At 38.3% G+C, this 17,149-nt stretch overlaps 1 protein-coding gene across 1 annotated transcript in view; it reads left to right on the forward strand.

Annotated features, from left to right (window-relative positions):
• Positions 1–17,149, forward strand: part of SDK1 (sidekick cell adhesion molecule 1) — a 418,839-nt gene that overhangs the window by 125,262 nt on the left and 276,428 nt on the right. The window contains exons 4-5 of the mRNA XM_061473901.1: positions 3,435–3,541; positions 7,860–8,007. Of these exons, the coding sequence (XP_061329885.1) occupies positions 3,435–3,541; positions 7,860–8,007 (255 nt within the window). The remainder of the gene's footprint in view (positions 1–3,434; positions 3,542–7,859; positions 8,008–17,149) is intronic.

Consider the following 17,149-nt stretch of genomic DNA (forward strand, 5'->3'; position numbering starts at 1 on the left):
TGAGGAAAGAAGAAATTGGAGTTTTTGCATTTTGACATTGGTGACCCTGAGTGAACAGCTTTTCCTTGCATAATGATGCTGATGATGTGCACAGCCTGGCTTTTATAGTGACCATGCATACTCTAGTTTGTATTAAGAATTTATAAAAACACCTTATAAATTCTTTGTGATCTGAGACACATGTAATGAAAGCAAATCAGTATTGCTGACTGCAGGAGCAACTTTTGTTATGCCTGTAAGTTAACAGTCCTTAAAGTTCAGGCAGTGACTCTTTTTCCCTCTCTTTGTTTTCATTTGAATTAAGATCTGCACCCAGTGTGCCTTCCATGTTTGCTTTTGTGGCCTGAAGATATTGATTTCCTTGAGTTTAAGAAACATAAAAAGGACATGGAACTGTTGGAACAAGTCCAGAGGAGGGCCACAAAGACGATCAGGGGATTGGAGCACCTCCCGTGTGAAGATAGGCTGAGAAAGTTGGGGCTGTTCAGCCTGGCTTCTCCAGGAGACCTCATAGCAGCCTTCCAGTATCTGAAGGGGGCTATAGGGATGCTGGGGAGGGACTCCTCATTAGGGACTGTAGTGATAGGACAAGGGGTAATGGGTTAAAACTTAAACAGGGGAAGTTTAGATTGGATATAAGGAAGAAGTTCTTTCCTGTTAGGGTGGTGAGGCACTGGAATGGGTTGCCCAGGGAGGCTGTAAATGCTCCATCCCTGGTGGTATTCAAGGCCAGGTTGGACAGAGCCTTGGGTAACACGGTTTAGTGTGAGGTGTCCCTGCCCATGGCAGAGGGGTTGGAATTGGATTACCTTAAGGTCCTTTCCAGCCCTAACTATGCTATGATTCTATGAAAATAGTTAGATCAGTTGCTGCATAAGTCCCTTAAAAGTTTGAATAGATAATGAGTTACATGACTATCTAATTAAATACATTTGATTTTAATTCTGTTTTCACTATCATGGCTATTAAAAACCTGTAGCCTAAAGGTTCACTTTTAACTCTTAGAGCATTTAAAATTAGGGTGTAAATTTGAAATTCAGAATGAAATGTAAGCGTTAGCCATCTTTTCTCCTTAGGTGTTTGATAGCACTTCATCCCTAAACTCTAACTCATTACAGTCCTGGTGATGGAGCATGTTACGCTCTGGAAAACTTCCCTTGAAGCTTTTTCTTTTACGCTTGTCACTTTACATCTTTCTATGGAAACTTTCTAAGCAGCCAGTTTCTGGTTGGCTGTACCATTCAAAACAGGGAAACTGGTCTGACTTTCTGAAGTACTTGAAGAGATCCTCAGAAACTTTAAATAGCCTCTGACATCTGTACAATGGAAAAATCTTCTATCCTGAAAGTTAAACTGTAAACAAAACCGAAGCAAAATTATGTCTTGTCGCTGTAAAAGTGGGATTAGTCTTTGACAGGAATTCAGTCTGTGAAGTAAGCCTTACTTTGAATTTAGAAAGCAATGTTTGTATCCTTTTTTGCATCTCAGACAATAAGTAGAATGGTGGAAGCGTAGCACAGAAAGCAGTATTTTTAGTGTTAGGTCAATAGAAAAGTATATTTGAAAAAAAAAATCCAACATATGAGGTACATAAAGACTATTCAGACTCGTAAACACAGAAATTCCAGTAATATCTATTTAGCTCTTGCCCAGGTTTGCAATTTTCAAGATGGTCTAAATAATGTAAATGTATGTTGTATCTCTATTTTTAATACTTTTGTTATTTAATTCTTCTAATTTTGCTTGCCTTCCATGCACATGGTTATGCAGTAGATCCACTGAGAAGCCAAGAGCTCAGTAGGTTTGGATTGTCTTGGTGGAATTCCCATAGTAAATGGGATTTTCACTGTAGATTTTTAAAGGATTTTCTTTTCATCAGGCAGCATATTAAGAATGTTTCCTGCTGAAACATCAGCGAGTCAGAAAAGAAAACTCAAGTAGGACGCTTGTGATCCAATTGATCTGTTTTGTCCTAGTGGCAGGAAAAACTAACTCTGCATTACTGTTTTAGTAGAGATGAAGACCAAAGAAAGAAGCTTTTAAGTTTGGCTCTATTTAATAGACAAGCAAAGGAACAAATGTTAGCAACGTACAATACTAAATTATCTATTTTCTCACTCTCTTTCTCATGGCACATTCATCAGGCAACAGGCACCATGGCTAATTCAGAGCTTTATGCTCACTGGCCAGCAAGTGCTGGGGTGCTGATGGATGGGGTTGCTGTAATCCCAAACAAGTTGAGTCTTCTTTATCTTTCCAGTGCAAACTGTCATAATCACTGGGAAAAATGTGCCAGTTGCTCCGAAGTGGGTCCAGAGTAGTCAGCTTAGGCATGCAGACAGCACGATTGCCTCCGACTCATATACTCAGGAAGCCAGACTCTCCTAGGAGTCACAGGAGATGCTGAAATGTGTCCATGGTGTTGGGCTTTGTTTTAATTCACTGTATTTGGTTGTCTAACGTATTTATTATAGTGTATTTGATTGTATGTATAATGCAGTGATTATGGTCTTCATTTATCACTTAAACTAGATTTCTTCTACCTTCTTTGTTTTGATGCTGTCTGATCCTGTTCAGATACTAAGCTCTGTATGTGGGTGTGTATAGTGTATGAGGAGAGATGATTTCTTTTAGTGGAATTAAATCTTGAAGATTAAAATTCAGCACTTTTATTTTTCTGTATTTTCTCATAAAGACTTTCATTAATCCTACTGTAATATCTCCAGAAGGTGACCGTGGGAATATGTGCTTTGATTAATGTTTGTTTAATACAAGATTATCTATATTATTCATGTGTTTTATTCACATTAGAACTGTGCCTATCAGCTCATTTTCATGTTAAGTAATCAGATGTGGTTGAACCAGGAAGGTGGGCATTAGCGGACTAAAGTGACTTTAAGCACGGTGAAGGGCAGAACAGATACAGTATAGATTCCCCTGCCTCTTTTCTAGTACTCCTCTGAATTACAGTAGTTTCACAGTGTAGTAACCATCTTTATTTTTCCATTGGAAAGCTTTGATATTCCTTGCAAGTCTTCTTAATGCCTGTGTTTAGATTGCAGTTGTCTTGTGCCACCCCTGAACGAATTACCAGGCAGCTTTGCCTTAAGAATGAGGGTAGATAAAAACCTAAGGAAACTATGTAAGTCTATATTTCAGGAGAATTTGTGGAGAACTAATTGATATTTATCAAATGTGGATTTTAAGACTGAAAGTTATATTATGCTTTTTAGGTATTTTTTCGTCTATATATTACGGACCATATTACAGCCAAAGACCAGAGATTATATGAGAATGCTGTTTGTGAGAAAAAATACAATAAGCATTTGAGACAGTGTGTAAAATATTTGAGGAGAAATAAGAAATACCACATAAAGTAGCATTGATCTGCCTTTAGGAAGAAGTGCACTATAATTCTGCATTTTGTCTTGTAGGTACATCATCCCAGCTCTGCAGAGGTCTGATGCTGGCTTTTATCAGTGTATCGTACGGAACAGGATGGGGGCATTGCTGCAAAGAAGATCTGAAGTTCAAGTGGCATGTATGTTTGAATGGAAGTTATTCTGTCATTCTTTAGTTAACTAATTCCTTTTGTGGGTAAAAAACACAATATACCAATAATATTTGCTAGTCTGAAAAGTTATTAGATGCCATTTTTCATACATTTCTAGATTATTGCATCACAGAAGTTCTCTTCTGGGAAACAGTTCAAAGCGCTGCAACATTAAGTCTTTAGAGCAAGCTCTGAGCCGTTCAAAGCCATCAAAATGAGATCATTTGGAGATAGCTGTAGCATGAAAAAACTATTATACCTTTCCCTGAATATACAGGGATTAAGAAAGGCCATATAGCACAAAACAAACAATCAATCAAAACAACAATAACAGCAACAAATAAAAGCGCAGAGGATATCTGAAAGAAAACTGTGTGGTGAAGATGGCTCCATGAAGATTTCGGATCACAATCCTTGTGATACAAAAGAAGCAGTTGCTTCACAACAAAACCCTTGCTAACAACGAACTTTACACTGAAAGAGGGGAGATTCAGATTAGGTATAAGGAAGTTGTTCTTCACTATGAAGGTGGTGAGTGCCGGTTGCCCAGAGAAGCTGTGGCTGCCCCATCCCTGGCAGTGTTCAAGGCCAGGTTGGACAGGGCTTGGAGCAACCTAATCTAGTGGAAGGTGTCCCTGCCCATGGCAGGGGACTGGAACTAGATGAGCTTTAAGGTCCTTTCCAACCCAAACCATTCTATAAAAATTTATGCATCTGTTCTCAGCACCTTTGTGAACAAAACCCCCCAATGTTTGTACTGTGTTGATTTGGACTATGCAGAATTTTTTAGTTGATCTCTGATTTGGTATCTAACTTGCATTTGGAAACGTTAAATCGATTTGCTCTGGAGTTAGTGCTAGTTAACATGACCTTAGAAATGATCATATGCTCCAATCTTCTTTTTGTCGGTTAACATATAGGAAATATAATCCAAATAACTTGTGTTGAAATAATCATAGAATTAGGTCTTATTCTTTTTTCAAAGTTAAACCATAAAGTAATTAAAAAACGATAGATTTGTATACTGTGTGTAAGCAATCTGATACATGGATCAAATTTCTCTTCCTCAGGGTCAGTTACTGGAAATTCAGTAGTAGTAAATGTCACTTGGTAAGTGGAATTTAGGGAAATTGAATTATTTATTAGAAACCCAATTGCAAGGAACTGATTCAAGTTAATTACTGTGTCATGAGGGAAATGACATGGATTTTCCTGTGTTTTAATATAGGAACAGTTACAAATGACACTACGTAAGTTTTGGTATCATGTTCACCAGTTTGCTGTATTCCGGTATGTTATGTTACTTATCTGTAATGTCAGTAGTATCAATACTTTGATCTCTCAGTGGTACTGTTTCAGAACTGCTGGGAGCTAATGTCAAAGTAAACTACTGCTAAAATAGTAATTTCCTTCCCTGCCTCCTACCAGCCCTTATGCCCCTGCTGTACACACCTCCTCATGACCTTGTGCTCACTCTGACGTGTGTCAGACCCTTGCAAGCACTTTTGTGAATAGTCTTCCTCTGTTTTGAGTGAATTATATTCAGTCACAGAGGATTTAGTGAGAGCTGGTGCAAATGAGCATAACTGAGTGGTATGGGGTACCTCCAGCAAGGTTAGGAGGCGAAGATGGAGCAGGGGAAGGTGTGGGTGGGATTCTTCTGCAGCAGTGAGCCATTAGATTAGCCTAGATGCCTGTGAAGTTGCATCTACAGGTGTGGTTTCAGGGGACAAAGGCTCTGGTAGCAGTACCAGAGAAAAATGTACCCATTTTCTCCTCCATCCCACTAATCATTCCCGCTCTTGTATTGCAGCGGAGCACACTATCCCTTTAGGCTCAGCAGGAAAACTTGTTTGTACAGCTGTGAACTGGGAAACTTCTCCAAAATTTGAAAAGAGCAACAATTATTTTGTAGGGTTCGTTAAAACCGTTCCTCCCCTCCGGTTTGATTCCCTGTGCAGCTGTGCCGGCACTTGTACTAGTGGGGGGAACCGTTCTTGAGGAAGTACTTGTGGGAACGGTAGTGAGAAGGAGGTGCAGGAATACTTTACCGTGATATTGCTGCTAAAGAATTTAGTCTCCTGAAAAGACAGCTTTATTCCCCTCTGAATGAGGGAAAGATTTGCAACAAAGCGTTTTGTTTCTCCAGGCTTTTGTGTGTGTGTATGCATTTGGTTGTTCTTGAGAGAGAAAGAAGTGCCATTGTTTACTTCAGTTATAATTTTTTTCCCATTTAGTTTGTAGTTCTGCATTGTTGAACAAAGTTAAAAAGCTTTTTTTGAAGGCTTCTGTGTCTGAATTAAGCAGTCCGTTTATTTCATAGAATGGTTAGGACTGGAAGGGACCTCTTTATTTCCCTGATAAAGACATAGAGACAAAGCAAAGCAGATCTTACATGACTTAAGGGAGACCTTTGATCTCAAACCTTTAGTGACATATATGGCTTCTGTATTGAAACTTGCCAGTCAGACCTGCACTTGAACACTTCACTGCAGGTGAAGTGTTTCACAAGTTTTAAATACCTTCTTTCTCCTCTCCCACCCAGTAGCTCTAATGGTAGCTACTGATACCATTGTTTTCTGCATTCTTACTTTTTGATCTAATTTAATTCATTTAAGCTGTGTGGATATAATGAAATACCTGATATTTTACCATGTTTTACTTTTTGTTTATTCTTGAAAACATAGCAGAAAGCAGTATTCCAAAGGGTTACTAAGATTATCTTTCCCAGTCATCAAGAGTTACAGGGAGTTTTTTATGTTAGATGTTACCCTCAGAAGGGTCCACAGGAACTATCGCTGCCACTGAATAAAGGATGCTTTCCAATACACTAAGATTGCTAGAGAAAAGTTGAAAGGCGCAATTCTTAATGTGCACTGAGCAAGATCTGAGGTGTTTTCCATGTCCTAGACCTCTGAAGTAGCAGGGAACCCATTCAGTAATTAAAAATCTCTTCTCAACACATGCTAACGTATTATTTAACTGAATGGGAACAGCTATTTGTGAGAAAACTGCTGGGTAAATCTTAATTACAGAATGGGCTTAAAACCTCTTGGATTGTGAAGACTGAAATAATCACATGACAGTGAAGTTAATTAGATCCACCTACGCGGTTTGAAACTCCTTTTCAAGTAGGTGATCTGATTACAGTTGTAAGAAATACGGAGCAACAGAGGAAGTACAATGCTGATTATGTCTGAATAAATAACTTGAACATCACAAAGATGATTAAAGCTTCTTTAAAATACCATGTGTTTTTAACTTCTGCTCTGGTTCTGTCTCTTCTCATCTCCTGCCATCACAGACCTGAGAGTAATCTATGTTTCAATGTCCTTTGCATCCCTCTCTGCAACAGAGAACTCTTAGAGAACCCTGTGGTCCTAAAAAAAGATAAAAAGGGAATTCAGTGGCAGAAGTGAGAGCAGTTTTCTCTGTGTGTCAGTTTTTTGGTTTAAAGCAAATTAAAATGCATAGAAGTTCTTTGGATTGTGAAAAAATAGGAGCCTAAAGCCCCGTTTATTTTAATGGATAGGAATGTGATACAAAAGGCAAAAGAAAAACAAGCAAACGTTCACTGAATTTTTACAAGGACCCCATGGGTACATGAACTTGTCTCTGAAATAAAACCTTCAGGGGCAGAGCTTGTGCAATGGTTTTCTTTCTTCCATTAAATTTTTTGTTAAAAGCTGCTCTTTAATTCTACAGATGCCTTTGTAAATGTCAGAGACCTGGATGCACTATTTAAATTATAGTGTAGTGCCAGAACTAAGAGCTACCAACATGACTAGAGACTTGCTATTTTGGTTTCCATTTGGCTAGAGTGGCTTACCTGCATAGCTCTGACTGCAGCTGCTGTCTGTTTGTGTAGCTATGGATAAAAGCATTAAAAACTCAACAGTGACTAAAAAATTGATAAACTTATATACACCATTCCTTTTATATACATTTTATATATACCATTTCTTTTATGTCGTGCAAGGATTTATTAATCAAGGATTTATTAAAACAAAACAAACCGTCATTAAAATGTCACTTTCACTTAAAATTGCTCCATTATTGCAAAAGAATACTGAGACTGTGCTGACTGATGCACTTCTGACTTGCACTAGCAGCGCTTGGATTTACCTTATGCCATATATTCATCCAAAACTACATTAATCAAAACTGTTTCATGATCTGTAGTATCATATTGACTAATTATAGCAATGCCAATGACTATTGTAAAACACATTTATTTCTCTGTCCACTGAAATGTGGAGAAAAAAAACAACTTCCATGACTCTTAGTATAATTTCTTTCTTTGCAGACATGGGGAACTTCATGGACACAAATCAGAGAAAAACAGTGACTGAAGGACAAGCTGCAGTTCTAAACCTCCTACACATACTCAGCTACCCAAGACCACAAGTGACATGGTTTAGAGACGGGCACAAGATTATACCAAGCAGCAGAATGTAAGTCAATTTAAAGCTTAAAATACCCCCACCCTAAAGTATGATTCATTATATTTGATAACACAGCTTACACTTTAAGTACACTGATTAAGCTTTAAAGAGACTAAAGTAGCTTTGTTCATACTAAGTTTGAGATAAATTACTATTTTAAGACCATCTCTGAACTTCCTAAGCAGTTTGACAAAATAATTCATGTGGTTTTAATGGTCCTGGTGCAGCATAAGGCACTAGATATGCGGAATGTCTGCGCTGCCTTCACGCTATTCATTTTCATGATACATTTTGGAAAAGTAAATGCTTATCTCTCAATTATGTTTACTTGAATGCACTAACTTAATGAATACTAAGTTTTTTCTCTTTTTAATATACGTCTGGGTTTTTTTTACTTAGAGTTTTGTTTAATACTGTTTTCCTTATGATAAAATTCTAACTATTGATTAGTTTTCAGTCTCTTTTCAGCCTACACTGACAGTTTTATTTCATGACTCATTAGCAGCTCACCCTCTAATGGCACAGTACTTGCACCTTGATTAGTTATTATCTCAAGGTGTGCTCATTTATCCTTTCCTGAAACAGTTAGGAAGCCATCCTGTGTTTTTATCTGCACAGTTTTATTTAGACTGAAGGGGTTAGCTGCACCATTAAAAACTGGAGATAAAAATCTTTTTTTACTTGCCTAATTTATTAGGAAGCTGTTGAAATGCTATGAATGTTGGTGCTTATTTATATCTGTGTGCTATATTTTCCTGTATTCAAAGGGATAGATGTGCTAGCAACCGACGGTAATGGGATATTGCTAAGTTCCAGAGAGATGGTGAGTTCTTAGAGTTTAGATTAGAAAGGGAAAACTCTTCTTGGATTTTAATGTTATCAATCTGTCCTGTATATTTTGCTGCTGCTTATGTGCATTTTTTTCAACCTGAAAGCCGGTATTCTAGGCTTTTTGGAACTGTTAAAATTAGTGTTGCAGGGATGTGAAGAAACTATGTAATAATTTATGAATAATTTAATAGTAATTTGATGGGAAACAGCTGGAAGATGAAACAATGGGTTTCTGGGCAATCTCTTGAAGAGAGCTAAGTGACAAATCCTGAGTTATTAACCATTAAGAATCTGCTTCCTCCACTCCTGCAAATTTACTTTTGTCAATGCTGAGAATACACAAATCAGCAATTTGCGGCTGCGAAATAAAGCCTGTTGTCCAGGTAACAGGCAGTTTCTTGGGAAGTTCTATGGAGGAGCAGAATTGAATGACCTAGGCAAGCATGCAATATCTGACAATGCCATTTATCTGAGTTCCTTTAGTTTGGTAAAATTGCAGGTAGAGATGTGTGTAACCGTTAATAGAAAACCCTAATTTTCATATGCTCTACTTTACTCTTACTTCTACCCTGTTGGGATTATTGGAGTAAAATCAGTTGTAATTCATGGCTCTGTGGTAATGCTTACAATGGGAAAACTGTAAAGCTGTTCTATAGGGGAGTGAAATATGCCTAAAGGTTTCCACATATATTTATTTCCCTGGTCAGAAATTTTGTCTGAAACGAATTTGATGACATTCGTCTGGTCTGTGTAGGAATTTCCAAAAGCTTCTGCAGTAGAAGTACATGTGCTGGAAGTATAAACCTCCTTGGAAGTTTGATATATACTGTATAGTAAGCCTGATAAGTTCAGGAAGTGATGGATTTACGATACACATATCAACCATCAATGTACACTCTGTGTAGTAGGTCTGCTGGTCCCTCAAAGTACTGGAAAAAGCATATAGCATCCACTCATTTATTGCTGTCTGTGAAATTCTGGGTGTATGGCAGCTCTATAAATACAGGAAACCTGAGACATGGAGAAGATGCATTGAAAACTATGAGAAATATAAAAATATCTTACAAGAACTGTTTGCTATCTGTGGAACAATTTGTGCATTTAACATGTTTTCTGTACACAAGGAGGTGTATCCATTTAACTGATCAGTTTAGCAGGTGATTCAGTTAGATTGATGCATCGGTTTGCCTGGGTCATCTCCTAAACTGATCAGTTATATTGATACAAGCACCTTGTATGGATGCTCCTTAAACTGATTAAAAGTACCTTATATTGCTAAATCAATGTAAGGCTTTTTTAATGCTCTTAAACAAGCTTAGACTGATTTGGCTAAATCAATCAGCTGGTCTGTCAGCTGTAATAATGATTTCTAAGAGTGACATTGCTGCAGTGTATGTAGACGAAGGAAATAAGCAGTGCTAAAAATGAGGTCAGTAGTGGTGCTAATGGTACAATTCCTTCAAATAGCTGGTCAAGTTAACATGCACTCAGAAGTCTTAATGTACATGTACTTAACCCTGGACCACTTTTATGCCATAATGATCCTGATGCTTATTTACACAGAGCTACTGTCACCACTAGAACAAATGCGTTTCACTTATGTGGAAGCAGAGACTGCACTGGGTTGTCCATATGTGGGAAATACAAAAGATTGAAAGTAAGGACTAGTCCTGAGAAAAATAATTCATAACATGCTTTGAGGAATATCATATAATTGGCTCTGCAGGAGGGTTTCCCTAGCAGGTTTAATATAATATATGCTGTCATCTTTCTCCTTCACTGTTTATCAGTATTTAGGACATTTATGGGAGGGGTTCTTCCAACTGTTCAGTGTTTCAAAGGTCATGTATTTCTAGGGAGCCAAGATAACAGAATTGCTGAATTGTCTACATGTATTATTTTACTGATACTTTACAATATGTTAAGAAAGACTCCTATTTGTTTTTTGTGTTTTCTAGCAGTTATTTATGCACATTAATGCAGTTGCCAGTTCTAACAAGTCATGGAATCATGGAATGGTTTGGATTGGAAGGGACCTTAAAGCTCATCCAGTTCCAAATCCCTGCCATGGGCAGGGACACCTTCCACTAGACGAGGTTGCTCCAAGCCCCGTCCCACCTGGCCTTGAACGCTGCCAGGGATGGGGCAGCCACAGCTTCACTGGGCAACCTGAGCCAGTGTCTCACCATTGTCATCATGAAAATTTCTTTCTTATACCTAGTCTAAATCTACCCTCTTTTAGTTTAAAACCACTGCCCCTTGTCCAGTTGCTACAAGCCCTATTCAAACATTTGGCCCTGTCTTTCCCATAAGCCCCTTTCAAGTAGTGAAAATCTCCCTGGAGCCTTCTCTTCTCCAGGCTGAACAAGCCCAGCTCTCTCAGCCTCTCTCCATAGCAGAAGGCTCCAGCCCTCAGAGCATCTTCGTTACCTCCTCTGGACTCTCTCCAACAGCTCCACATCCTTCTTACACTCTCCCACCAGAGCAGATATTCCTTAATTCTGATGACCAGATGCAAAATCCCTGTAATTTCCTGTTTCTCTTACTGATCATTAGGCTAAAAAGTGTCAGTTGTTTAGGCTGGGGAAAATAGAAGAGATTCTGTGGCTAAGTTAAGTTTCACCTTTTTTGAGTCAGAATGGTGTCCTGCTCTATGAGTCTGCATGGCTGTGGTATTTTCTTTATATAACATTTCCTTTGAGACATAGGCAGGTGGTTTTTTTCAAGCTGCATATTCTGTTTGATTTAACTGCCAGTGTACCTCATGGTGGAATTTGACAGCAAATAACTATGTATTCATTCCCATTTTAGTGGTGTTGATGCCATAATATTTTGTTAAAGCCTCTGGATAAAGACAAGAATAGCATGACAGGTTCCTCCTACATGAGTTGGCATGTGAAGTCAGAAATCCCTGTATAATATATGAATGTGAAGCAAATGGCCTGCGTATACTCATGGGGTTGTTGTTACAGTTTATGACTTAAGGCAACTAACAAATCTGCAGCAGAGCTCCTGTGACGTGATGGTGTGTGTTTAAAAATTTAAGTCTTAAAGTTTTCTCCTCTTCTCTTAGTACACTTTGCATGTATATAAAGTCTGGCTCTTGTGCTTTGTCTGTCGCAAAAGCCTCAGCTTGATATTTTGTAGAGGAATTTCTAGATCATCTGAAGAAAGCTGTCTTCATGCTATGGAAGTACGAAGTAGAGAATCAGAGAGAAGACCAACAGATCAAGAGCAAGAGAAAAGAAGGAGCAAAGGGAGGCGTTAGGGTTTAGGATGGGTTTTATTATTACCTTACATGAGAATTTCCCAAGCAGTTTTAGAAAAGACTTCACGTTACTCCAAGACGGATTAATGTTTTCCAAATACGCCATCACACTAATATGGAATTACAAGTGCACTATTATCCAGGGCCTTGACTGATGGGGTGATTTCACCTGTTTCCCCTCATATCTTAGAGAAGACAATAGCCTCTTAAAAGGTAACTGCATCAAAAGAAATTGCTACTCCGAGATGTCAAGTCTTCAGCTTACCTTGTATGGGTGTACTTCATTGGACTTACAAGCAGAGCACATTTAACTTTACACAAGGCATGTACCGTGCCTTGGAGAGGCACAAAGGACAGTAGCACCGTCAAGGTCTACAATTGCCTTTCAGTTGTGGTATTGAGGAGTGGAATTCCTAATACTCTTAGAGGATTTTGTTACCTTTGGCTGAGTTGTTCACCGAAAAGGTTCACTCTAGCTGTCAATTCATTTATTGGTGCCTTCTTTTAGAAGAAAACTTCTACTATGAAGACATTAGTACTGTCTTCATTATGTTTCTTACAGTGAAACTATTTTTTTTTCCGCTATTATGCTGCAGTGAGATGAGTATTAACTCATGTCTTTTGTTAGTGGAATTATGTCTGACACAAACCAGGAAAGGTCATTTTCCAGTTTCATGGAAAGGCACTTCTGGGCTGTCCCTTTCAGCTGGGTGGACATTTTGTCACTTAGTTAGCTGTTAATGAATCAAAGCACTAGAAACGCACTTCATCCCACTAGTATTCAAACCACGACAACAGGGAAGATGGATTGCATTGCCTTTAGGTATATGTAAGCTTAATATCTTTTTTTTTTTCAGTAAGAACAATTACTTATGCATTTGAATGTGTGTGGTCATTACATTACACATTCATTGCATTATTTAGTCTCCTATAGAGACTAAATGTGCTGACAGATTGTGGATGAAAATATGTTAGGCACAAGCAACTGTCAAATAAGACTTGCTGTGACTTTGAACACTCATAATACCTTGCAAATAAGCAAAGCTGGTGCAGATTTCCTAGCCATTTGTTAAGGTAAAATTGTAACTGTATTAATGACAGTCTCAGAAAAAGTAGGTGTAGCTAAATAGGCTTTAAAAGATGAGGAATAATTAAAGTACCTATGAATAGTACAACAGATTTGGGGCTGATACTAGCACTAGATTAGGTTTCGCCTTGATGATAGCAGCTCACCGTGTGCTATATACTTATTTTTCACTTTAAAACAAACACCACTTCATTTCTGTATGAGCAGTTCTAGTGCCAGCAAAGCAGTTCTCTACAAATACCAGCCTGTTGTACGACTCACGTTAGTTGCACATAATTACTTTCCATATACACTGGATAATACTTTAATTAAACTTGTGATGATTATCATTAGTGAACAATAAATTCAGAGACTGTCAACTCTGCTGTGTATTAGTTGAGCAATACTGTAAGTAGTTTGCAGATCTAGGTCTGCTGACATCATGGAGTGACACCTCTCAGTAGTAAGAGATGTGACAGAAAGCCTAGGTGCTGGTTTCATCTGCCCGTACCTTTTACAGGCTCCACGTTAATTTTAAACTCAGTACCTAAAAAAGGAAGACTATTTTGTAGAATTATTTCCTTACACTGAAATTCATTAGTGCCTATTATTCATTTATTTAATCAAATGTCTGCGTCAAGTGATTTCAAATTGAAGGAACAGGCAGCGCTAGGAATCATCTTACATAAATTTTACTGTTATCCCCAAGGCCCGTATGCATACGAAAGACTGTAGGGAAATCTCCTATCATCTCTTCAAGTCCTCAGTTTGGGTAGTCCTGGATGCTGTCAGTGGACTGTTTTGAGTATTATTGCCAGCTGTGTTTGGTAGAGAAAAACGTTAACACCTCAGGGTAAGCAAATCCCAGGATTATTTTCTAAAGCTGTTTGACTTGTCTAGATTCAACCTCACTGTTTTTCTCTCTGCTCATAATTTGTTTGCCACAGGTTTTAAACATGTGCTTCAAAAATTAGTTCATTCAGACCTCTTCACTTTCAGGGTGAACTCTCATGTGTTGGTTAGATGAAGAGTCATATTTGGGGACCATGTATGTGCTGAATGCAGGGTATGTAGGAGCAACATGGTCCATCACAGTGTGGGTGAGGGATAGTATCAAAAGCTTGCTGCCAAAGAGCATACCTTTAGCAAGGCTTACTTGGAAGAGGATTCCTCCCAAGAGAGACACTGATGAGATGCAAGGCACATTTTGGGATTTGAGCAACATATTTCATTACAAATTTGGACCATGAACCACAGAGGGTTTTTTTAATGTGTATGTTTTTCATAATGCAGGGGAAGTTGCTGCCACTATGCTAGCACTGTAAAATCCATCCTTTTTGCTAAAATAACCAAAACAGTGGGTGCTTGCAACTAACATTACGTTTTAACGGGCCTTGGCTGCTCACAGTATCTTTCAGTGCAATCTTGAACAATAAAACTTAGACATTTGAAAGATCATTGTCTAAGGGGAAAATCTGACAGCTGGGTATTGTTTTTCCTAAGATGATCACATTGAAAAAGAAATCGTTTCATGTGCCACCACATTTATTAATCACAGATTTGGATTTTGTAAAGCAAAGGGAATGGAAGTGTCAGTAGAAGGAAACTGTTTGGTGATTGAGTTATCACAGCTTGCAGTAGAAATTGATTTATGAGTTTGTTGCTTTCTGGGGACAAATGTACTTTGAGCGAGAAAATATGGACTATGAAAAAAGGTGTTAATAGCATTACTCTTTGAAAGTAAATTATACATTTATATCCAATATAGATGTGGGTAAATATGAAAACCCATTGTCTTTCTACTTTGGGGCTCGCTTCTTGCATCTGCTGCATTTTCTAATCAGAATCAAGTATCATATTAAGGACAAATAGTGCATATAATCCTTTAACAACTACTGTGCTTTTCTGGGACAGCATTTTTCTGTCCATCTTTGAAGTACTCCATCTACAAATGGAAATATTTTAATATGCTGGCAAGATAAGACTATTTAAGAGTCTTGCAGTCGTTCTTAAGAGCAAATATGCAAAAGAAATCTCTTGCTTTAAAAAGTAGCAATTGTTCACAAATCCCTGGGAACAATTTATCTCTTATGACCCCTCACATATTCCTGGTTTTATGGAAATAGATGCAAATGCTTTGATAAGTCACATTTGTGACTTATGACATATAACAGAAGGTAATGTCTTATGTTTACCGATTAACTTTTATTACTCAAAGCTGACTGAAATAAAATCTATTTGTCAGTACTTCTGGCTAAATACTGCAAAGGGTTATTAATTTTCTTTCTATGCACAAATGAATACATTTGTCTTTCCTTATGGATCTAGTGGATTTTTATATGATGTATAAAGATGTCAAGACAAAAGTTTGTCATTTTATAATACAGGTTTATGTAGGATAATTTAAAAAGCCTATCATTTTGGCAGATTCGCTTTCCTATTGAAAACTGTAGTGTGATTCAGGCAGGGGAAATAAAAGCCCACAGAGCTTTGGGCTCTGGGGATATATTGGGACTTTCGTGGTTGATTTGCATCAAGTCCACTTTGTTAACAGCATTCAACTTGAATTTAAGGAATTTGGTACATGGAAGCAAATGTGAAACAGACCTTATATTAATTAATGCTGCAGAGAAAGGAAGAAGCTGGCAGCCTGCCTATGGCCTATCTCTGATCCTTGGTTGTGAGTGGAATCTTTATCTGGTTTGTGTTTAGCCTTCATCTAACGGATTCCCAATGAATTTCAATAAATTGTAAGTGCCCTGTCTGAGCCTTAACTGGGTCTAACTGATTCATATGAGAGGGGTGGTTTAGGCTCTGATGAGACTCTATAAAAGCATCTAGCAATTAGAAGTGAGAAAAAACAGTCAAACTCTGCCAATATTCATATTTATCTGCTTCATGTTAGCACTACCTTTTATTTCTTAATAGACCCTTCTGGCTATTTTGATACATTACACAAATCTGTCGTTTTATATGTCAATTCTAGAGGTAGACAAACAAGGCATCTGTTTATTGGGATGTCCACAGTCATCACTTGCTTGCTCAACTTTATTCTCTTTGCTTTTTCCTCTAAACTTGTGTCACTAGAATGAGGGAAGAGTAGAATAGATCAGTCTGCTTTTCGTCATAGCAGTGGCAAGAGGAAAGGGTGAGAAAAGCAGATGCTGAAGGAAGCCTAAGCCTCTCCTCCGCTTCCACCTGCTTTATCCATAGTGTCATCACAGAGCTGGAGGATACCATAGTTGGATGGCGCATGTGTGAACTCTGTGAATACTGGGAGAAAGATGGATTGTGTTCTTCAACCTAGATGGAGAAAAGAGAAAGAGAGGAATTCAAAGGTGGCATGGCTTGGGGAAATGGTCGCAAATCCTACGAGAAGGGTAGGGTGGGTGAGGAGGAGCTGAGAAGATGGTGGTCTGGGAGTGGTGGTTTTCAGCTTTCACTCACATGGCAGAGGTGTCCTGAGGGTGTGACCCATGCTCGTGTCACCATATTGTGCAGCCCCATAGGAAGAAAACACAGCCTCCCCAAAAGATCAGAAAACCCCACACTTGTTCCATGAGCTGCCTCACTCTCCTGTAATGTCTTCCCCCAAAATCTTGCTGACCTTTCCAATCCAAACACCCATCAAAGACCCCTATATTACCACTGATCCCTCCCAGTCAAATGTCCTCTCTGTCACTGGAAAACTAAGCGTTGCCAACATTTTGTCTTTCTTTGTAGTGGGTTATCTGTAGAAGTGAAACTGAGTGTGTAGTTGACAAATAAATTCACAGCTCAAGAAGCAGCAGGAGAAATATCTAGCAATATCTGGCTTGTGTGTTCCTGGCTACTTGAATTCTCAGAATAGAGGTACAAAGGAGATCTTATTAGGAGAAGCGCTTGAACGCACTGAAGCCAAGATCTGTACAACAAAATTTTGTGTACTTTTCTCCAAACCTTCAGAGCCTATTCCCTTCCTTTAAATTAGAGTTTTGCTACATTTT

Source organism: Pezoporus flaviventris, unplaced genomic scaffold (genome assembly GCF_033815535.1).
Source record: "Pezoporus flaviventris isolate CSIRO_AGI_PZ_B2104156 unplaced genomic scaffold, CSIRO_AGI_Pfla_v1 ptg000078l, whole genome shotgun sequence".
Classification (NCBI taxonomy): Eukaryota; Metazoa; Chordata; class Aves; order Psittaciformes; family Psittacidae; genus Pezoporus; species Pezoporus flaviventris.